Source organism: Panthera uncia, assembly GCF_023721935.1.
Source record: "Panthera uncia isolate 11264 chromosome A1 unlocalized genomic scaffold, Puncia_PCG_1.0 HiC_scaffold_16, whole genome shotgun sequence".
Taxonomy (NCBI): domain Eukaryota; kingdom Metazoa; phylum Chordata; class Mammalia; order Carnivora; family Felidae; genus Panthera; species Panthera uncia.
This window is the reverse complement of record NW_026057576.1, coordinates 47,690,158-47,713,478: the sequence shown is the minus strand read 5'-3', so window position 1 is coordinate 47,713,478 and position 23,321 is coordinate 47,690,158. Positions and strand designations below refer to the sequence as shown.

Below are 23,321 nucleotides of genomic sequence, written 5' to 3'. Positions count from 1 at the left end.
GAGAAAGAGAAAGCCAAAGAGAACAGTGACACAGAACTGGAAAGTGCCAGCCAGGTAAGCATTAGGTAGAAAATAAGGCCAGGAGAATATGCCATCCTGCTCCCTGCTCACCCCTCCCTCCCTCCTTCCATGGTTCCTCTTCCTTGCTGAGGCTGAGTCTTCCACCATGTCGGGGATCCCTTACTCTTCTGCCTTTCCAAAACCTGTCCTGTGTTCCGTGTTTTATTTTAGCAGCTCCATTTACCCAGCTTCTGAATTTAGAAATCATAAGGCATTCTCCTTCACCTTCTGTATCCCCTTGTTCACCAAATCCTGTTCAGGTAAAGGTAGAAAAGTCCCTTATCCATTTCTCCTCCTTTCCCTCTCTGCCTGCTACCTGAGTCTGGGCATTCCTCTTCCTTGCTTAGGCCATCATCACTCTAGGGTCCTAACTAGTCTCCCTGCCGCTCACTGGCTTAATATGTCATCTGTCCACTTTGTGCATCATGCTCTAGGTTTTTTTTTCTCACAAAACTTCCAGGAACCAGATTATGCCTCCATGTTAAAAGACAAGCTCTAGATTGTCTGGCATGGCAAAAGGGCCTTCCTCTTTCTCTGGTCCCCACTGGGTTGCCTCTCCCTTTCGTGACCGTATTCTCACATGGCCCGAGCTGGTCTCTGGGCCAGACAGCAGAGGCTGGTGTGATGATTGGTGTGAGGTTGCTTTCATGTGGTTTGGGACACATGGGATCAAGATGTTCAGTGAGTGGCTGGGGCCCACACAAGTACAGCTGACGTTCTGAGGTCACTGTTAGCTGCGCAGAGTGAGGAGTCTGCTGTGTGAGAAGAAGCCACAGCCAGGGCTCACACTTTTATATTGTCAGGAGGGAGGGTGACCTGGTGGGTCTCCAGGGTCTGTGCTGCTTCTGAACAGGGAGACTTTGCCATTCTTTCATTACCTGTTTTCACATTCTCTTTACTTCTTCATTGGATGTGACCCCAGCCTGGCCTTGCTTTACTGTCACTTAAATCCCCTTCTTCTTTTCAGCTTTGTATTTGTGTACATCCTAGTGAAGCTTTTTCGGATGCCTTTTTTTTTTTTTTTTTTAAAGGAATTGACTTCTTTTAGTTGCTTTATTGCCAGTGCTCTTGCGACACATTGTTTATAGGTCCCTAACAGTTCCTATAAATGCCCTCTCTTACTTGTTCACATAACTTTCTAGTCCACTAGATGGTGACTCATACAAGGCCACAACCACCCTCATTCTTGTTGTATCCCCCCACGTTTCTAGACTAGAGTATCAGGTGGTCTTTCAGTGTATTCTGAGTGAGTGTGTGACTCTTATTTCAGACATTTTCTAGGTGCCAGTTAATCTGATTACTAGTAACCTGCACTGAAAGAAAAACTACATGAAACCTTATTCTCAATCTCTTGTACAGGTTTGGTTTTGTTTATAGATTTTAGTATTTTTGTTTTGTCCTCATACATGTGTTTGAAACAGGGAGTTAAGAGTAGAAAGTCTGAGAATGTGCTGAATTTGCCACCTGAGGAAGCTCTGTGACTAAGGCCACAGCCCAGACTGGCTGAGAATGTCTTCCTCTTACACTGAAGCTGTGTCCAAATCTCCATTTGGGCATTGCTATTCCTTAGAACAGGGCTTTGCCGGAATCTTTTAAAACTTGTTGATTCTAATTTTATCAGTGGCATCTTAACTGAAATGTGGGGCATCAGAACTCCAAGCTAGAAGAAAAACTAAATGAGATTTCCTGTATTAAATGAGGATAGTTCAAGCAGCTGGTATATAGAACAAAACAGTTAATTAAATATTATAGTCTAAGCAGTGCTACGATTGATGTGGCTTGGCAGTTGTGTAAGACAAAGTATTGCAAAACCACACATACTGAGTTATCTTCTCTGAGTACAAAGAATACACAGCTCACATTTTCTTTTCTTTTTTTGTAGCAGTTGCTGTGAATTGACAAACAGTGTAGTGGTTCTCATGACTCCTGGGGTTTTTCACCCCGAGTTTAGATGCTCAGTATGCCTTTCGTCCCTTGTAAATTAGCGGTAGGCAGGTGGCTTCATCTTGTTTGACGAAAACCATGAGATTGATGGAAAACACCACTTTTGCAGTCTCCAAAATTAGTCTAATAGGCCTGGAAAAAAATGGAAGTTGCTACCTATAGACCAAGGAAAAGTAAAACCCCACAGATGCAGACAACAGTATCCAGGAAAAGTATGGGGGAAAAAAAAGGCTCATGCTCCCAAGACCCAGAATTTGTATGGAGTTTAATAGTTTACATTTTCCAGAGAATTGAACTAGGTAATCCTGTGAAGTCCTTACACATTCTGTGATTCTTACATTTACATTCTTAAATGCTATGAAATACCTAAGTTTGGTGCATAAATGTTTATGGGCATTATGGATTTATCCTTGTTAAGTCCTTTACTTTTAACCTCTTAACATGACCTATGATATTTTTGTTGTTATATCTAGACTGAAACAAGTTATTCATACTGCACTTGTTTGAACTTTTAGATGCTCTGATCCCATGATAGAATTTATAGGCCATCTAAAAAAATGATGGATCTAAAAAAGCAAAACATTTAAAATTTTAGAAGTCCGATAAAGTTTTTAGTAATATTTGTGGCTGGAAGAAATTGGTAGCCACATATTAGATACTATTGAAATGGGCTTTTGTTTCATCTAGAAATAAAGAAGAAAACGTGAAAGTTCAGTATTTCCATTGGAGGCCCTTTACAAAGCAGTATTAATAATTACACACAATAATTCCACATGAAAGCTAAGCAGAGGATTCATCCTTTTGGTGCCTTTAATAAATGAGAAACAAGAAAATAAAAACAAACATGTTCTCAAGTCATTGAAATTGCTTTTGAATACACAACAAGGCAAATGAAATAAAACTGCAAAGGCATTAAACATGTGGTGCTTTTGTTTTCAAGAGTGAGAAATTTTTATTTTTTAGTTATGGTGTAAGAGAGCAGACGTTATGAATAATTCATTATTTATGGAACAATGTGAAATTATTCACAAGCCTTTAAAAAATTGGTAACATAGTCAACTTAATAACGACTGGTTGCTCAGTGTTTGGATCTCTCCTTTTAGTAATATTAGAGGAATAAAGTTATTTCATTGCAGGTTCTTCATACACTCAAATGCAGAAGTAGATTAAATCCTTTTTTTTTTTTTTTTTTTTTTTAGCGTTTATTTATTTTTGAGACAGGGAGAGACAGAGCATGAACAGGGGAGGGTCAGAGAGAGGGAGACACAGAATATGAAGCAGGCTCCAGGCTCTGAGCTGTCAGCACAGAGCCTGACGCGGGGCTAGAACTCACGGACTGCAAGATCATGACCTGAGCTGAAGTCGGCCACCTAACGACTGAACCACCCAGGCGCCCCAATTAAATCCTTTCTATAATAGCTTCTTCTTAAGCCAGGCTGAAGGGGGAGGGGAAAAAGAGACTTGGGTTTTTAATAGCCAAGCTGCCTCTGCTGAGGACCTTGGTACCTCGCAGCTTCATATGGAAGTTTTAGACTTTGATCAGTGTACAGTATATGGGGAAACCACAACTCACATTGATGATTACATCAGCAGGGGAGACGGAGCCTGAGGTCAGTGTAGCAGTGGTTGAGGATGACCCCAAAGAAGCAACCACTAGGCTAGAATGCTAGACTTACACTTCTTGACTGAGTCATTGGAAAGGCTGGGGGGAAACTGGCTCGAGGTTTTCAAACTGCTGACCTGGTGGTGAGACCCAGCTGTTCGCTAACATGATGTCAGAACTTCTTAGTGTCGTAAATCAGAAGTGAAATGATAATAAATTAGCAGACACAGAGCAAGCTTCACAGACTTCCCTTGACCTGATTTAAATGGAACTTGTTTTCCCCCAGAACTTGGCTTAAACCCATGTTTTATTTGTTTTTACACTAAAAATGATCCAGAAGGATGAAGTAAATAGGATACCTATTACCAGAAGTGAACATTTAACCTCTTTTGTTGCTCCCTATGGATTGCAGACAAAACTTCCCAAGGAGTCTGTTATACTACTTAATTAAAGAAAGATCTGATTGACTGTCAGTGACGGTGGAGCCCTCAGTGGAATTCAAAAATAGCATTCAAGTCATTAGTGTGCTAGACCTTCACATGGCCTCACTTTATCCAGCTTCAATGATAGGATAATTGAAGGTCTAAGGTTACACTTGATATTTTCTCTCTACTAGCTCTGTAGTCATCAAATTCCCTCATTTATTATTTAGTCAACCATCCACAACGTCTCATGTTGCCGTTGGACTTTCAATGTGTGACCGTGAAAGCAAACTTTTAGAGACCTGAGTTCTGTTTCTTCCTGTAGGTGGATGAGGTAATGCTGACTCTGAAGCAGGCTTTCAGCACAGCAGCTGCCCTGCAGAGTGCCAAGACCCAGATCAAGCTGTGCGAGGCCTGCCCCATGCACTCTCTGCATAAGCTCTGTGAGAGGGTTGAAGGTACAGTATAACTTGGCCCCGGGGCAAAAGCAGATTTGCTCTGGCATTTGGGAAAGTGAGAAAGTCACTCCTGTCATTGAATCATTCTTTGTTTCCAAGTGAAATCAGGGCCCAAAGAGTCCTTTCTCATGTCCAGTCAGATTTGTGTGAGCAGTCTCTCTCCTAGGCGCCTGGCATTTCCCCCCACCCCTTCTTTCGTTCTCTTTTTAATTTTTTATTTTTTTTCTGAAGGCAGACTCGAGGAAGGGAGTTGGATTTCTCACAATTCTTAAGACTGCTGTGGACTTAGTGGGAACTGCCCAAATATTTGTCGAATGAGGGAAGAGAGGCAAAGGCATCCCAGAATGTCGACTGTTTATAGAAGTCTCTTTTTATTCCCCTCTCACTTGATATGTTCTTTTCCGTAAAAGTATAGAACTGGAATGAACCTTGCATGGTTTTTGAGGGACATTTGAAGATGACATGGATAATGTGATATCATAAAGCAGGTTTTTAAAAAAAAGTGTACTCAGGAAGGAGGAGGGGAAATGAGGGAGAGGTGACTCTGTGACTCACATCCCCTTTCTCCTCAGTATCTCTTACTAACAAAAAAAAAAAACGGTTGAAAACAACTTCACAAGAGAAGAAATGCAAGTCAGGAAACCCTTGTTAAGCATCTGCTATGTGCCAGGCAATGTGCTAGGCACCGGGGATACAGAAATGACTGAGATGCGGCCTGCGCCTTCAGGAGCTTACAATCTAGAGTGGAAGACAGGCATGTGAGTCAGTGAATGCAGTTTGGCATGAGAGGTATTATGATAGATGGGGAGAACGCAAGCTCCAGAGCCCGGCAGAGAATGGTCTAGTCATTGTAAATGCAAATTGTGATTTCTGCTCAGTAGACAGCAAGATTATAGGCACATGGCAAAATTGATGATGAACATCAGTGTTGATTGAATATCCATTCAGCTGTGTGATCAAGGACTATTTAAATGTAATATTCAGATTTTAAAATGTATAGTATACCAAATGCACATTATTTTCACATTTGTACCGTTACAAAAATGGAGTATTCTTTGGTGTATAGTAAAGAGAACATTATAAATTTCTGGAGGAAAGGCTGAATTGCTCAGGAAGAAGTGTTGGATCATTTTGCTATCCAAAGAGAGAAATATTCCTTCCACTTATCCTACTCAAAATACATTCTAGATGGATCAAACTCCTCAATGTAAACAAAATATTAAAATCATTAAAATAAAATAAGAATATTCTTGTGTCCTTAAACAAGAAAGCCTGTATTAAGATACAAAAATGCAGTAACTGTTAAAAGAAAACATTGATAGATTTGACCTCATAAGGATTTACATTTTTACATATCAACTACTTATTTGAAAGCTAAATAATAAATAAGAGGGGGCTCCTGGGTGGCTCAGTCTGTTGAAAGTCTGACTTCGGCTCAGGTCATGATCTCACAGCTTGTGAGTTCAAGCCCCGTGTCGGGCTGTATGCTGACAGCTCGGAGCCTGGAGCCTGCTTTGGTTTTTGTGTCTCCCTCTCTCTCTGCCCCTAATCCACTCACATTCTGTCTCTGTCTCTCCCAAAAATAAATAAACATTAAAAAAAAAAAAGAATAATAAACAAGAGGTAAGGAGATAGCAGATTGGTAATCAGAATTTATAAGAACACTTACTGTGTGAAAGAGAAAGATAAAACCACCAGTAGGCAATGACACAATTCATATTAAAAAACACTTGTATAAAAAGGAAATTAAAAGGTCCAATAATAAAAATGAGAAGATTCTCAGCCTTATTAGATGTCAGACACATGAAAATGGAAAAAACAGTAAGATACTCATCAGATTAACTGTTGGTGAAATTGTGGGGATATTGATACATTTATGTGATGCTGAATGTCGTGCAAATTGGTGTAGCCATTTTGGGGGACAGTTGATAGAAATGTATTAACCTAAAATTGCCCACCAGTTCCTTGTCTTGATAAGAGAAACTCTTACATGAGTTCAGAAGGTGACATTTTCAAGGTTGTATTGTTTTTAAATAAGGGGAAATTGTAAACAACCCAAATGTGTATCAATAGCATAACTGAAATATGTTCATACAATGAATTAATAGGAATGAATTTCAACTGTATATCAACTTGGATACATTTTATTTTATTTTATTTTATTTTATTTTATTTTATTTTATTTATTTATTTTGAATTCAATACTTACCTGCATTATGCAGGTGTGTGCTTTATTTATTTATTTATTTTTAATATATGAAATTTATTGTCAAATTGGTTTCCATACAACACCCAGTGCTCATCCCAAAAGGTGCCCTCCTCAATACCCATCACCCACCCTCCCCTCCCTCCCACCCCCCATCAACCCTCAGTTTGTTCTCAGTTTTTAACAGTCTCTTATGCTTTGGCTCTCTCCCACTCTAACCTCTCTTTTTTTTTTTTTTTTTTTAATTTTTGGATACATTTTAAAATTATATAATTGAGTGAAAATATAATTTGCTGAATAACACATACACTTTGCTTTATCTGGAAAAATACATAATATCCTATATTTCTTTTTTTTAATTTATTTTTTAAATTTATATCCAAGTTAGTTAGCATATAGTGCAACAATGATTTCAGGAGTAGATTCCTTGGTGCCCCTTACCCATTTAGCCCATCCCTCCTCCCACAACCCCTCCAGTAACCCTGTGTTTGTTCTCCATGTTTAAGAGTCTCTTATATTTTGTCTCCCTCCCTGTTTTTATGTTATTTTTGCTTCCCTTCCCTTATGTTCATCTGTTTTGTCTCTTAAAGTCCTCATGAGTGAAGTCATATGACATTTGTCTTTCTCTGACTAATTTCGCTTAGCATAATACCCTCTAGTTCCATCCACATAGTTGCAAATGGCAAGATTTCATTCTTTTTGATTGTCAAATAATACTCCATTGTGTTTGTGTATATATATATATATATATATATATATATATATATGTATACAGACCACATCTTCTTTATCCATTCATCCATTCATCCATCGATGAACACTTGAGCTCTTGCCATACATTGGCTATTGTTGACAGTGCTGCTAAAACATTGGGATGCATGTGCCCCTTCGAAACAGCATACCTGTATCCCTTGGATAAATACCTAGTAATGCAATTGCTGGATCGTAGGGTAGTTCTATTTTTAATTTTTTGAGGAACGTCCATACTGTTTTCCAGAATGGCTACACCAGTTTGCATTCCCACCAGCAGTGCAAAAGAGATCCTCTTTGCATCCTCGCCAACATCTGTTGTTGCCTGAGTTGTTAATGTTAGCCATTCTGACAGGTGTAAGGTGGTATCTCATTGTGGTTTTGATTTGTATTTCCTTGATGAGTGATGCTGAGCATTTTTTCATGTGTTGGTTGGCCATCTGGATGTCTTCTTTGAGGAAGTGCCTATTCATGTCTTTTGCCCATTTCTTCACTGGATTATTTGTTTTTTTGGGTTTTGAGTTTGATAAGTTCTCTATAGATTTTGGATATTAGCTCTTTATCTGGTATGTCATTTGCAAATATCTTTCTCCCATTCCATCGGTTGGTTGCCTTTTAGTTTTGCTGATTGTTTCCTTTGGTGTGCAGAAGCTTTTTATTTTGATGAGGTTTCAATAGTTCATTTTTCCTATATTTCTTTTTTAAAGAACTTTTAATTTGGTGTACTTTTAGATTAATAGGACAGTTGCAGAAAGTTTCCAAATGTTCATCCCTATCCTTTCCAATTGTTAACATCTTCTATAGCCCAGTGCAATGTTTAGCATAGGAAATTAACATTGGTACAATATTATTATCCAAACTAAACATTTCATTTGATCCTTCACCAGTGTTTTCATTCATGTCCTTTTCATTCCAGGATCCCAGTCAGGATTCTACCTTATATGTAGTGGTGACTTCACCCTCCTCCTCAGTCTCCTTGTCTTCTGTGACCTTGACATTCCCAAAAAGCATCACTCCATTACTTTGCCGGTTGTCCCTTGGTTCAGCCTGTTTGATGTCTTCTCAATTTTGTAACGAGGGCACTCCTCCCTAGCAAGAGCACTGTAGAAATGGTACAGCCTCCTTCTCAGTGCATCCTGTCATGAGACTCATGATGTTGAGGAGTTTATTACTGGTCATGCTGGCCTTATCACCTGCTCAAGGTGCTCTCAGCAATTTTCCACCATAAAAGTACTATTCTTCACCCTGGAGCCAACAAATATTTTAGGGAAGATACTTTGAATCTGTACAAATCTCTTATGCCTTTGCTCACTGATTCTAGTATCTATCAAAGGCAAATTTATCACTATCTATAATGTTCTAGTATTTTAAAAATGTGGAATTTATACTACTTGGGTAATAAAATATAAAGCAAATACAAACAGTGTTATCTTACTCAGAGGAAAATAACTCTTTTCTCTTTAAAAAATTTTTATAAAACCAAAAATGTTTTCATGGAAAAATGTTTTGTCCAAGGACTTGATATAAATTATGTGTAAGAGTATGGTAGATATAAAAATAACATGATATACAGAGGTAAACAATTTCTTGGTAAAATAATAACACTAAAAATGTCACTAAATACTATTGTTATTCTTGAAATTTTGTTCTGTGAAACAAGACCTGCATGATGAGGAGAGATTCTGTTTGTGCTGGAGCTCTGCCTTTTAATATTATTAATATTAAATTAATATTATGTTACGTTGGGTTACTTGGGTGGCTCAGTTGGTTAAGCGTCCTGCTCTTGATTTCGGCTCGGGTCGTGATTTCACCTTCATGAGATCTAGCCCTGTGCCAGGCTCTGCTCTGGGCATGGAGCCTTCTTAAGATTCTCTCTCTCCCCATCCTTCTGACCCTCTGCTCTCTCTCTCTCTCTCAAAAACAATTTTTTTTTTTGGTCATGTTTAAGCTTAGAGATTTTGGCCAAGGCTAGTGTTCACCCACGAGTTTCTGTGGTGTCAAAGTTTGTTAGTATACTAAACGGTACCTGGTTATGCTGTTGATTTGGTATCATTTAGAAACTTCTTGTTAATAATTCTGACTCCAGAGGGTGCCTGGGTGGCTCAGCTGGTTAAACGTCTGACTTTGGCTCAGGTCATGATCTCATGATTTGTCCGCTCGAGCCCCGCATCAGGCTCTGTGCTGGCAGCTGGAAGCTTCAGATTCTGTGTCTCCCTCTCTCTCTGCCCCTCCCTCACTTGTGTTCTGTCTGTCTCTCTCAAAAATAATAAATAAACATTAAAAAAGTTAAAAAAAATAATTCTGACTTCAGGATACCGACAGGGGTCTGTTGATTTAGGTAAGGTTTCCATCTAGCTTTAATCATTTCATGGTAGGTTTCCAAGGTTTATTATGGGTGGGAACACATCTCCCTGAGAACATTTAGCTTCAGAGCCTGCTAAAGGGACAGTCTGTAATGCATTATATATACATTTTGATGTATATATACATCAGCTACTGTGTTTAATACTTATCTCCATCATTTTCCATAGGTCTCTACCCTCCACGAGCCAAGCTGGTAATACAGAGGCATCTCTCTTCACTGACAGATAATGAGCAAGCAGACATCTTTGAGCGCGTCCAGGTAACATAATTTATAGTTCTCACAAATAAGATTTAAGAAATGAGAATTGGATCCTGTTTTTATAAGTGTTTTTTTTTTCACTTCTCTCTCTGAAGTTAAAGATATATATTCTCTTGAACTGTGTATGATAGTAATGAGAATGCCCCTGTTACTTTTGCTTCTAAGGGCAGTGAAACACTTAGCGTTATTTATGTCTGTCTGCCAGACACATAAAACCAAGAGGGAATACAATAAGATGAGAGAAGCTGTGTTGCCATCATGTGCTCTTGGTTTGTCTGTTGGACAGAAAATGAAGCCAGTCAGCGACCAGGAAGAGAATGAACTTGTGATTTTACATTTGAGGCAGCTGTGTGAGGCCAAGCAGAGGACACACATTCACATTGGAGAAGGCCCATCGGTGAGATGTTTTCTTTTCCTGGACCTACCTTTGTTTTGTTTATGTATTTACTCAAAATATCACAGAAGACGTGAAAGGAGTTTCTTTTCTTTGTGTTCTCATCGTTAGGGCTAAAGTCCCATCAGATTCATTTTTCAGCTATTTATGGGAGGTTTTAACATTGAGATAAAATAACGATGAGTTTTAAAATGTGAAAAAAAGGATTATTGTTATAAAAACAGTAATAGTAAGTGTTCATGATTTAGAATGAACATGCAGTTTTAGTTATATTAACCCATTTTATTTCAAATTCATATGAACATTTTATTTTGTTAAAAGTTTACACAGGCTTGAAGGGTAAATAGCAAACACCCAAAGAAGCAGTAGTATTTTGGAAACATCCCTTTTAGCTGCAAAGGAAGATATGGTATTTTTGTGCATGTGGTGGAGAATGTGTTTCCAGCTGCATGTAAATAAAGCAAGACACCAACAACAGCATGTAGGGAGACGATGACATATTTACTAGTAACACTAATTCAGATTAGTCTGTATTTCACTCTATTCAGAACAAATCACATATCACTTTATTAGTGATTCCTGAATTGTATGCATTGAATAGTCTCTTCGAGAGAACCTTCTATGAGCTAAGCTGTGTGATAATGGTGAACAAAAAAGAGATGAATGAATCTTCCAGGAAAGAGCTCAAATATTGGAAAGGGGAATGCAGACAGATAAATGGACACATAGAATAGAGGTAACAAAGTGGCTTTTTAAAAGAAGTGCAGCGAGCTCAAAAATAGCTATGTTTTTGCTTTAGAGCCAGAATGGAGAGTAAGGAAAGAGGGAAGAATTAAATAATTCAAGAAGAAGAAATTTGGGGGAGGCTGAAGTTTTAGGGGAGATGGTTTGTTCATTGAAAAATTTGAGGGAGTGTTTTTAAAGGAAGGGACATTGAGCACAAAGTTTTGCAGTAGCTGTGAGCACGACATACTTCATGCAGGCCTTCAACATACTTAATGGATTTTTAGGATGTACCTGGGGATTGGTGGGGAAATAATGGCTAGAAGGATAGGCAGCAGTGAGATGATGAAGAGCCTTAAGTGCTCAGTCTGACTTTGTCATTGAAAGGTTTCAAGTAAGAGTGTGAGATCAGGTTTGTAATTTAAAGAGATAATTCTGCTGTTATAGTGATGGTTGATTTGTGGGACAGGTTGATGGGTGAGGAGGTTGACAGTGTTAGGACTGAAGTCACATTCTCAAATCCGGAGAATTTGATAATAGAATATGCGAGAAGTAACTCATTTAGTTATTGCACAAACTGTTATCAAGTTGCGTACTAGGTACTAGGCAATGGGGTTGAATAATGACAGCTCTTTTCTGCCATCTAACTGTTGAGGAGGAGAAACTGACATGTAATCAAATAAAGTAAAATATGGAGATATACGGCAGGATTGGGACAATGATATAAGTATGTACCAGAGAGGGATAACACGTATACAAAAATAGATTGAGTGATTCTGTCTTTAAGAATTTATTTTGGGGGTGCCTGCGTGGCACAGTCGATTAAGTGTCCAACTCTTGATCTCAGCTTGGGTCATGAGCTCGTAGTTTGTGAGTTCGAGCCCTGCATCAGGCTCTTCGTGGATGATGCGGAGCCTGCTTGGGAGTCTGTCTCTCCTTCTCTCTGCCCCTCTCCCACTTTTGCACATGGTCTCTCTCTCTCTCTCTCTCTTTCTCAAAATAAATAAGTGAACTTAAAAAAAAAGAATTTATTTTGTCTTGGAGAGAAGCTGAGCTAGAGCACTACTGGAGATATGGGAAAGGGAATGAGGCAAGAACCATTTAGGAGGCGTGATCATTAGGACTTGGTGACTGGGAACATGTGTCAAGGAAGGGAAAGGGGATTGCTAGTAGAGGCCACACAGTTGCAGATTTTGGGGAACTGTATGAAACTAGTCTAGGACATGTAGAAAGAAAACAAGAGTGGGGAAAGGGATGGAAATAAGAAATAAGAGTTCAATTTTAGAAATGTGTTTGAGATTTAATTAGAAAAATGGATTTGGTGCCCACAGAGGAATTTGAGTTCATGGTGTAAATATGGAAGACATTGGGCTCTGGCATAGACTTGAAATCGAAGGGGGAGGTACTGAGGGACACCTGCATGTCAGGCAATGAGGGAATTAAAATGGTGCCAGTGAAAAAGACAGAAAGAGAATGAATGAAATTTGCCATGGTGGGTGACCAAGGTAGGAGAAAAGTTCAAGTTAGAAGATCAGCCATGCCCAGTGATATAGGAAGGTCAAGAAACATAAAGTCTTGGGATTTTAGTAAGTTCTCCCTCACTTTCTCTCTTCCCCCCCCACCCTTCCTTTCTTCTTTCCATTTATTTACCTGGTATTTACCGAGCATCTACGGTGTCAAGCATCGTGCTAAGCACCATTACAATTTCTCTATTTTAGTCATGTTCTTTGCCTGAAAGCCTGACAAGAATGCCTTCCTAATCATTTATATACACCCCAGCCCAGTCCAGCTCACATCCATATCCATGGCTTTCCTTCCTTTCTTGAAGGGGATCATATATATATTTTTTTAATCAGTAACTTCTTAACCCCATGGAGCCAATTCTAATGACTGTGCTGAATTTTCCTGTCTGGTCTTTCATTCTCTGATTTCCCTGTCCTTCCCATGATTTTTGAATATTCCTTTCCAATAAATCTTTCCCCCAGACATTACTTTGTGATGCCCCTCTGCTTATAAAATCTGATCCGTGATTCCTCCCATTCAAGGTTTCATATCCAGCCTCACTTTTCCAAGTTAACCTTCCACTACTTTCTTTTGTTTTAACCAAACACCTGCACTGTCTCACTGCCCCATGGGCATTGGTCTTTAGGATTTTGCTGTCATCCCCAGTGCCAGGACCATCTTCATCCCCTTTTTTTCTGCCTGTCTGAATCTTGCCTATCTTTTTATTCCTGACCACTGAGACCCACAACCAATCTTTTGATTCCTGAGACCCACAACCAGTCTTCACACTTCCAGATTTGATACATGTTGTTTTGTGTTTCTGTTTAATGTGAATATATTTCTTTCTCAAACAAATAATAAAGTTTCTTTCTTGGAAATTTTCTACCACTAGGAACCATGGTAGCTTTTTAGTGTACTAGGATAAAATAGAGAATCTAATATAGTGGACATATTGTAGATTCTCATACAGTTTGTAGTATCTATGAGTATTTGTTGGTCTGAAAGAAATGATCCACTCACAAATGAAAATGGGATTTTAACAGAGTCATCAGCAGAATTCAGTTTCACTAGATGCTTTGTTCTTTGAAACTTTTTTTCTATGTTTTCCTTCATAATTTGGGTATAAAATATGTGGCTTGAAGAGGGATGGTTATAGTTGTTAGTCAAAATGGCAGTAAAAATTGACATGTCAAGTTTAAATTTTTGTTAAATGCAGCAGGAATATATTAGCAGAAAGGAAAGGCATAAAGGAGAGATCTTCTGTGTTTTTTTATTACTTGCAATATTAAAAAGTAACCCCCTGTCCTTATAATCTGTATGCTCACAGTGTGGGACCTAAATTATTACTCCTTGATAGAACTACAGAAGAATTGTTATGGTTTTTAATGGCTTAGTCAAGCCTGTATTTAAAGGCTCATTTAACCCTGAATGTTTCCAAACTAAAATTTATCTGTTTTTCTTTCTATAGACAATTTCAAATAGTACCATCCCGGAAAATGCAACAAGCAGTGGAAGGTTCAAGCTTGACATTCTGAAAAATAAAGCTAAGAGATCTTTAACTAGCTCCCTGGAAAATATCTTCTCAAGGGTAAGATTAAACAGAGACTCTTAATTAGATATTGATGTCTGTGTTTACTAACTGCTTTACTTCATTCTCAACTGTCTCACAGAATATTTCCTTTCAAAAAAATAAACCACAAAGATAGCTTTAATATAGTTAAATTATTTAAAGTAATCTCATGATTTATTCTGGTGCTTCTAATATCTAAGTTTGAGCAAGAGATTTAGTAGTAGAAATATATATATATATATATATGTATATATATATATATATATATATGTATAGGAACTCAAAATACTTCATTTTGCTATTATTAGGAGCTGACAGGAAATGCTGAAAACAGTGTAAATTAATAGAAATCTACATATTCCATTTAATAAATTTGTATATTTTATTTTAAAATCAAAGTGATTTCTCTTCCCTTCCATTATTCTCTTCCTGAATGGTTCAGTCCAAAACTGTCAGATGAGATCAGGCAAGGTAGAGGTGTTAGGGCTGGAGGGTGGGAGAGTTACAGTGGCTCAGAGCAGAGAGATAGAGCCTGTGGGGTGCTGTGTGTGGGGTGGCCCAATGCAACCTGTGAAAACCAGAGTGTGGTGAGGAGCGTGTCAACTTAAGAGGGTAACCTGGTTCAGGAAGTCTGAGCCTTAGCCGATGAGGAGGCCAGTCCTGCATAGGGATGGCCCAGTGCAGGATGTCAGAGTGAGAGTGAGTGGAGGGGAGAAGGCATTCAAGGTGCTGCTATGAGGAGTTAGAGTCTGAGCAGGGTGGGGATGGCCTCTGTGGGTGGGCGTGGCAGCCCTGATATGGGGTGTTGGAACCTGAGTAGGATGAGGAGAGTGTCTGTGAGGTGTCAGTTGTGGAGATTTTAACACACAGGGGACTGGTCAAATATGTAAACGTATTAAGGATTTAGTAAAAGGAAATTACAAATATGAAAAAGGAAGAAATTAGAATAAATCCCATGTTGTTGGATTCAACTCAGAGGTAACAGTATGGAATCCTGGTTATCTATCTATATATTTTTGAATAATAGAGTTTTATGTATAATATGTAATGCGTGTATATGTATTAACACGTGTGTGTGTGTGTGTGTGTGTGTGTGTGTGTGTGTGTAAATCTGTATGTGGTCCCTGGCTCTGTCCACTGATAGGAGCTGGGAACAGCTTTTCTGCAAATAACAGTGAATAAATTAAGCCTGCTTGGGTGACACCAAGCACCCAAGGTTTGGTTTCTGCATATCATTCTACAAGAGGGAACTGGGATCCTGGGAGAAATGACTGATTCCAGGACTTCAAAAGGAAGTAGACCATAAACAGAGTATGTTGGTATTTTAGATAATAAGGGAATGCTCAAAGAAAGATGGTGGTATGTCATAAAAACCTTGAGGGGCATCTGAATGGCTCAGTCGGTTAAGCGTCCGACCTGATTTCAGCTCAGTTTATGATCTCATGGTACGTGGGTTTGAGCCCCACATCATGCTCTGCGCCGACAGTGTGGATCTTGCTTGGGATTCTCTCTCTCCCCTTCTCTGCCCCTCCCCTGTTAGCTCTCTCTCAAAAATAAATAAACACATTTTTTAAAAAGTTTTAAAAAGGCCTTGAAGGGCTCCCACACTTGACATCTGAGGCAATATAAACGTCAAAATAAATGATAGCAAAGGATTGTAACCTGTTGTGTGAAGTAGGAAACGATGAGCCCACTCTGATAGGAAACATAAATGAATACCTTGGAAGTTGATCATGATCAGGATATTTACTGGATTTAATTAATACTTTTTAATAACAAAGAGGAAAGTAGTAACTTCACAGTGGAGAAGACTGGCAGACACCACCTCAGTCAACTGACCGAAGGGAACGTCATCAGCAATGAGACAAATTGAAATCTTGTGCGACTTGATACAGAGAGTACAGAAGTTCTGTGGTATTCCTGCCAAAGGAGCAGTACCTGAATCTAATCATGAGGTAGAATCAACAAACCCAAATTGAGGGACGGTCTACAAAATCACTAGCCTGTTGTCGTCACAAGTATTAGGGTCAGGAAAGTGAAGTGCAGGGGAGCATTAGGACATAGTACCTTCTGATATAGGGTGTTCTTGTTCTTTCTTCTTTGCCTGAACTCAAAATACTTTATAGATATTTCTCTTAATTAAAGTGATCAGCTACCAACCCTATTATCAGCAGAAGACACAATGTAGGAAAAGAGTATTCTACAAGATTAATCAGAAGTGTGTTAAGGCACCATTTCATAAAATTGTCCTATCTTTTTCTTCCCCAGTATTTATAAGTTACTTGTGTTCCTTCTTTCTCTCTCCTTCCTTTTCTCACTCCCTCCTGCCCTCCTCTCCTCTTCCCCGCCCTCCTTCTCCTATCTCCCATTGTATTTAGTGAGAATTTTAGTAGAAAGGCCATTTAAGTAGGTGGTCTGGGGACCTGAATTCAAGACCCGGCCCTAGTAGGTTTTATATGTATGATCCCGGACAAATTATTTTCTTCTAAGCTAGTTTCCCCATTTGTGAAATGGGCATCCTGATACTGTGCCTATCTCACATCAGTACGAGGATGAAATGTCACTATGTTAGGAAAGTATCGCAGTGTAGATAGGAGATGGTCCAGACAGTGGGAAGCTCTGAAACCCTTGTCATTTTCGGAATGACCCGAGGGTGCTTAGAATATTACTCTCCTCATCCCCATTTAGTACTTTGGCGTTCTGCACAGCACTTGCACGGCTGACTTTGAAGTGCCACATACATAGCCTTGAGTGGCTGCAACAACTCTGTTGGCAAGGGCACACACAGCCCATCTATTTTGGTCGAGGCGGATGGTGTAGCTTTTGTGCCCCACAGTGCTGCCAAGTGCCATAAATTATGTGACCCAACAAGATCTTGCTTGCACCATGTGCAGCAGAATGGACTTAAGGGGAAGGTTGGCAGCTATCCATGGTGTGTTAAAGGTTACTCAGAAGAGGGGTTTTGTGTACCTCTAAAACTGATCAGTGTATCATTTTCATTCTGAGTTATATGGTAGAAGATTGGCACTCCAGCCACAGATTTTGGCTCATAATTGCTGCCATTTTTAAATGTGAAGACAGTTGATTTAACTAACTATAGCTGTTTATGAAATGGGATATGTTTTTAAAATGCTCAGAAGCTCAGCTCATTAACAATTAAAAAGTGGGTCCAGAGGAAGAGGCGTGCCACATGTATTACCAAATCATCAGACAGTTAGACTGGAAAAGCTGTCTGCTCAGAGGTGAAAAGACAGAGTCCTGTATTCTGGGTATTTGTTGCTTTTTCATTAGTTGAAGTTTTATAGAAGGGAAATATTCACTAATGTGTTTATGTATAGATAAATATTTCCAAAAGAGGAACATTTATTAATATAAAGTATGCATCATTGGAAAACAGTTCTCATTTTATGCTTCCCTCAGAGTACTATCCATTGTCCTTCCTTGTTGAAATGTGTGAATTAATGACCACGATAGAGCATAATTTTATTTATTTATTTATTTATTTTAAAATTATTTATTTTTGAGATAGAGAGCGATGGGGGCAAGTGTGTGCGTACAAACAGAGGAGGGGCAGAGAGGGGGAGAGAGAGAGAGAGAGAGAGAATCCCAGGTAAGATCTGCACTGTCAGCACAGAGCCTGACACAGGGCTCAAACTCATGAACCGTGAGATCATGACCTGAGCCGAAATCACGAGCTTGGTACTTAACCGGCGGAGCCACCCACGTGCCCCTAGAGCATAATTTTAAAGTAAATTTGTATTTCTTTGTGTCCACACACACACACAAAACACATGGATAAAACACTGCTATGACTAAAATGTGTGATTTAAGTGCTTTTCTAATAATGGAAATGACTTGATACCTGTCTGACCAGTCCCCTTATTGTGACCAAATAACCTGTTTAAGATAAGCAGGGAGGTTGGCCTGGAAGTAGCAGCTAAAAAATAATGGGAAAAACAACCTGGTCCTCACAATAGTTTCCTTTTGGCCACGCACATGAACCAAACCATTGATCCGCCACAAATATAGTTTATTACTGGAAGTGTCTGTTGTTAGGCATAGAACTGAAGAACTGAAAGAACCTTGATCAGGTTCTTTGCAGGACATTTGAAAAATTACCAGTGTAGGCTGCTTAGTTTTATTAGCAATTCCACTTTTCACCAAGTTCTGTTTACAGGAGATAACAGTGAATATGAGCTCAAGAGTTCCACTGCTAAGTTGAAATTCTTGGGTTCAAATTGCTGCCCAGTCCTTGAACTAGCAGTGTAAACTTTGGCAACGTAATCAGAACTTCAGTCTCCTTAACTGTAAAGTTGAGCTAAGTAACTATATCCACCTTGGAGACTCTGTGAGGATTAAATGAGATAATGCACTATAAAATGCTCAACATAGTATATAGAAGGTGATAGGTACTCATTGATATTTTATGTGGCCATCAATTTTGCTGTTGATATGATTGTTATTTAGGTGCCAACAGAAATAGAAAACTATAATTGATATACGTAGATAAGAATAAGTATTGCTTCTATGAAACCAGGTGTAGGATACCATACATATAAATGAGTCAGTTGAGAGAGAACAAGAGTCACCTGAGTGAACAATTGAATCAGCAGCCAGTTGGGGGAACAAGAAAGAACTGTTAAAACTTTCTGGTAGAAGACATCCAAAGAAAAATTCAACAGAAGTCTGGGAAGCTAGAGTTGGAAAACTTTTCCAAGAAACTCTGTTTCTTGGAAATGGAGAATAGGAGGACAAGGTGAAAAAAGGATCAGTCTGAAGATCCAAACGCCGAGTGGTAGGAGTTACAGAACGAGAAAATACCCCAGTGTCCCTTTCTCAGAAGGCACCTGGAGTATGCACTCCACCAAAATGAGGAAGTAAAAAAGAGGAAGACTTAAGATCACAGACACATTTCAACATAGGGTAGTATTAAAAGAAATGTCTAGGTTGATAGTAAAGGAAAATACTGGCAAGTCTAAATTGCAACCTGTCCAGAGTAAGGTAAAAAGGCAGAGGTTTCTATAATGGGTAGCTCAAAGAGAAAGAAAAAAAAAAATGGCAGTTGATGGATTATGTGATGTTTGGCCATACTGAGTTCTGTTGTTGACTTTCATAATAAACTAGTAACTGCTGAGGCACTTGTTGACTACATGAAAAACAGATTGTACAAGGATAGTAGTTGTAATCACAGGAGAATATGTAATAGATGAGATGATCTCTTCAGTTCCTCTTTCTTAGATCATCTATGAAATCCATACCAAACAACTACAAAAAAACAAAACAAAAACAAAAAACAAAGAAACCCCACAAAAACCAGTTCACCTGTCTTGAAGCAGACTGATGGGTAGTCTAGCATTTCTAGAGAGAAATGTTTTATTGACATAGTTTTCATATGGAAGAATGAATGAAGCTGAATGTATACATTTTACGATGCAGTTGTTTGTAATTTGCATTCCTTAGCTCATTTTTTTAAGAAGAAGAGGGAGAGAGAATCCCAAGCAGGCCCCACACAGTTAGTGCAGAGTCCGATGCGGGGTTTGAACCCATGAACCGTGAGATCATGACCCGAGCTGAAATCAAGAGTTGGACAGTTAGCCAACTGAGCCACCAAGCAGCCCTCCAATGGAGTTTTTAAAAACTTGTTTATTATAATCCTATAATGTGAACTATGTTGTTTTTAATCTAGGTATTGTGGAGGTTGGATGTTTTCAAATTTTTTTTTTAATGTTTATTTTTGAAAGAGAGAGCTGTGGAGGGGGGAGGGGCAGAAAGAGAGGGAGACAGAGGATGTGAAGCCGGCTCCATGCTGACAGCAGGGAGCCTGATGTGGGGCTTGAACTCACAAACCATGGGATCATGACCTGAGTAGAAGTCAGATGTTTAACCAATTGAGCCACCTAGGCGCAACACCACCCCCCCCCCCTTTTTTTTTTTTTTTTTAACTTTTTCTTTATAACTGTTGTGGTTTGTTGTGTTCTGCCTTCCACGGTTATGTTTATCTGTATGAGACATAAAGTGAATGGGGCTGTCTTTGATCTTATGGGGTTTTCCTGATCTTATGGATGAAGAATGTTTAACCTTGTAACCAGAGTAACTTTAAAAACCTTGATCAGAGTATCTAGTTATCCAGTGACTGATTTAGAAGCAGTGCAAATAGGTTGTGTATAAGTTCTGTTTACTGTGCAGGCAAGGCTGTTAATACTGCCAATGAATCTGAGCGAAACACAAAAGGATCAATTTAATGCTAGTATAAAGAGGCAACTGCCTTTTATGGTTTTTAAAGTAAAAATTCAAACTGCATGAACAACTGAATTATATTCTCTTCACTCAGGGAGCTAACAGAATGAGAGGCCGGCTTGGAAGTATGGATAGCTTTGAACGGTCCAACAGTCTTGCTTCAGAGAAGGTATCTCGTCTGAGCTCCTGTTTTTACTGCTGATTGCAACTTGGCAAAAACCAGCGCTGATATGGCAGTATCGCTTAGTTGTTTTGTGATGAGTCGTTTGTGACTTTAGCAAATGTTATTGTTACAATTAAAGTTAAAATATTAGATTAATGTTAAAATAAATGAAAAATACTGTTATTTAAAGTAAGAAGGTTATGGATATTATTACGTTGCTCTCTTCCACTGCAGCTTTCTCATGTTAGCACAGAACACCTATTCCAGGCTAATGGTGCTCTGTCAGGCTCTTTGCTGTTTTGGAGATGGTACGCGTGGGAACACAGTATTTGAGCAACTTTTGATCCAAAGCCACAGAAAAATAAGTCATCTAATTATTGCACTTGTATGGTGATCTTTTTATCTTTTGTTCTGTCATGTTACTGCTACCCCCATTTTTTTTTTTAACTGTAACATTAGGTTCCTCGTTATCTCCTAGATAGTTCTCAGTAGGTATCAGGCAATATGTCATCCGTGGTATATGCAACCTATTTTAAATGGAAAATATTAAAATATTTTTACTGAACTTTGTGTTGATAGAAGTGGGGATTTGGTTTCACTATGAGCGTCTTAACCCTCACCCATGTTTATCAAGCTAAACATTTCTACAGTGGTGCCTGTTTTGGAAAGTATAAACAGCATACCTGTCTAAATTGAAAGATTTATGATGTCCACCCATGCAATAGGAGAGGCATTCCGGCATAGCTCACTTTTCATTCATTTCCTGTTTTTCATGTTTTTTAAAAAAAATTTACCTCAGGGAACTTGTCATTGGATAGAAATATCCACAGTGAATGAAGGTACTCAACAGGCTTTATTTTATTTTCCTGAAGGCTTTGCTATGAAACTTGGATACTCAGGCATCACGATATTGTTTTGACAGTACAGGAAGCATGCAGGCGATATGTCACGGAAATCAGTAGATATGTAAATCCAGACTCCACCCTTTTTTGGTCATGATCCCTTTTCATCTTTCTGGCAACAATGAGAAAAGTACAGCAGCTATAGCATTTTACCACAAAGTGTTAGGAGAAAGAATACTTTTTCTTATCATTCCTTTCTCTTTCTGCCTATCTTGACGGATGCTGTGTTACAGCTGCTTATCTGAAGAAATGGGTTGTGGTGATACTGATTAGCCTTCAGCATGGATTGAGTGAAAAAAAAAAAAAAGTTTTGTCATGACTCAGGAGGAAGAAGAGGCTCCCTGTCACTTTTGAGCTGTGTGTTGAAGCAGGTCTGCCATGATCCATGTAGGAAAGAAAGACCTCACTTCTGCTTGCTTTGCAGGACTATTCACCGGGAGACTCCCCACCAGGGACACCACCAGCCTCCCCACTGTCCTCAGCTTGGCAGACATTCCCTGAAGAGGATTCTGACTCCCCACAGTTTCGAAGACGGGCACACACGTTCAGCCACCCACCTTCAAGCACAAAGAGAAAGCTGAATTTACAGGATGGGAGAGCTCACGGTGTTCGCTCCCCTCTTCTGAGGCAGAGCTCCAGCGAACAGTGCAGGTGAGTCCAACACTCTTTCTGGAAAGTGAAATGAAATTCTCCTGTCACCTGTTACGGTCACTGTGCAGTTAAGATTTGTTGTGACTTCATGCTGCCAACAGTTCGCTTTTAGAAAGACCAGAAAAATAAATTGAATTGTAAAAAACTTCAGTTACTAAAAGAAACAAGGCAGGATTTAAGGTACCCTCCAAGAGAAGAGTTAAAGCATTTTGGACAGAAACAGTTGTTTTTTTTTTTTTCCCAGAAAAATGGAAAATACAAGATATTACACACTTATTTTGTCTGAAAAACTTGGTGACAACACATTTTACTCAGTGTTTTCTTGAGGACCACTCTACTGAAACATAATCAGCAAATTTGAAAATAATGTACATAGAAGTAGAACTTCCTGTTAGCCTATGATAAAATACAAGGGTTAAAAAAACCACCTAAGCTATCTTCCTACATGACATAAAATTTGGCTACACTTTATAATAAATTAAAGCCAAAAATGAAAGTTATTAAAAATTTTATCTAGAATAAAGTGATATCTGCAAAGAAGAATACATATATAATAATTGATAGGAGTGTCCATTAGAAATGATTTTATATGGTATTTAAAAAATAATTCAACAAAATTGTTTGGCATTTGGTAATATATAATAAAGGAGGTAAACTCAGAATTGTAGAGTGCTTTCACATCTTCCTGTGTAGCACATGTCAGAATTTAAATCCTAGAATTAATTTTGTTTCTCTAGTTTGCCTGTGAGTCTGATATGGGAAACAGAGTCTGATAGTGATCCCGGTTGGGGAAAAACAAAACAACAACCCAGAACTCTAAGTAAAAGGAATTTTTATATTAGTTGTTATCAGAGTTATCAACATTAAGTTTAAGGATACTGTTTTATCTTCAGTGTTGTTTTTTGACTGATTTGATACTTAAAAATAAGGTAGATACTTAGGATATATGAAAATAAAGTAGAGTAATAGAGTTAATTTTTCTCAGATTTTCTTTTCTAAAAAAGATTTACAATTCATGTGTATATCAAGATTTTTTAAAAAAATGACTGCTTCATTTATATTTACACAAGGCACGAAGTCTCTTTTGTCCGGGAAAAATTATTAAGAATTTA

General features: G+C 38.6%; 1 protein-coding gene across 2 annotated transcripts in view; it reads left to right on the top strand.

Annotated features, from left to right (window-relative positions):
* The window catches only part of TBC1D4 (TBC1 domain family member 4), a 186,270-nt gene that overhangs the window by 125,514 nt on the left and 37,435 nt on the right, over nt 1–23,321 (top strand). For both annotated transcript variants that reach the window (XM_049647466.1, XM_049647467.1), the window contains exons 5-10: nt 4,355–4,487; nt 9,975–10,066; nt 10,353–10,463; nt 14,155–14,274; nt 20,588–20,662; nt 21,983–22,209. In XM_049647466.1, the coding sequence (XP_049503423.1) occupies nt 4,355–4,487; nt 9,975–10,066; nt 10,353–10,463; nt 14,155–14,274; nt 20,588–20,662; nt 21,983–22,209 (758 nt within the window). The remainder of the gene's footprint in view (nt 1–4,354; nt 4,488–9,974; nt 10,067–10,352; nt 10,464–14,154; nt 14,275–20,587; nt 20,663–21,982; nt 22,210–23,321) is intronic.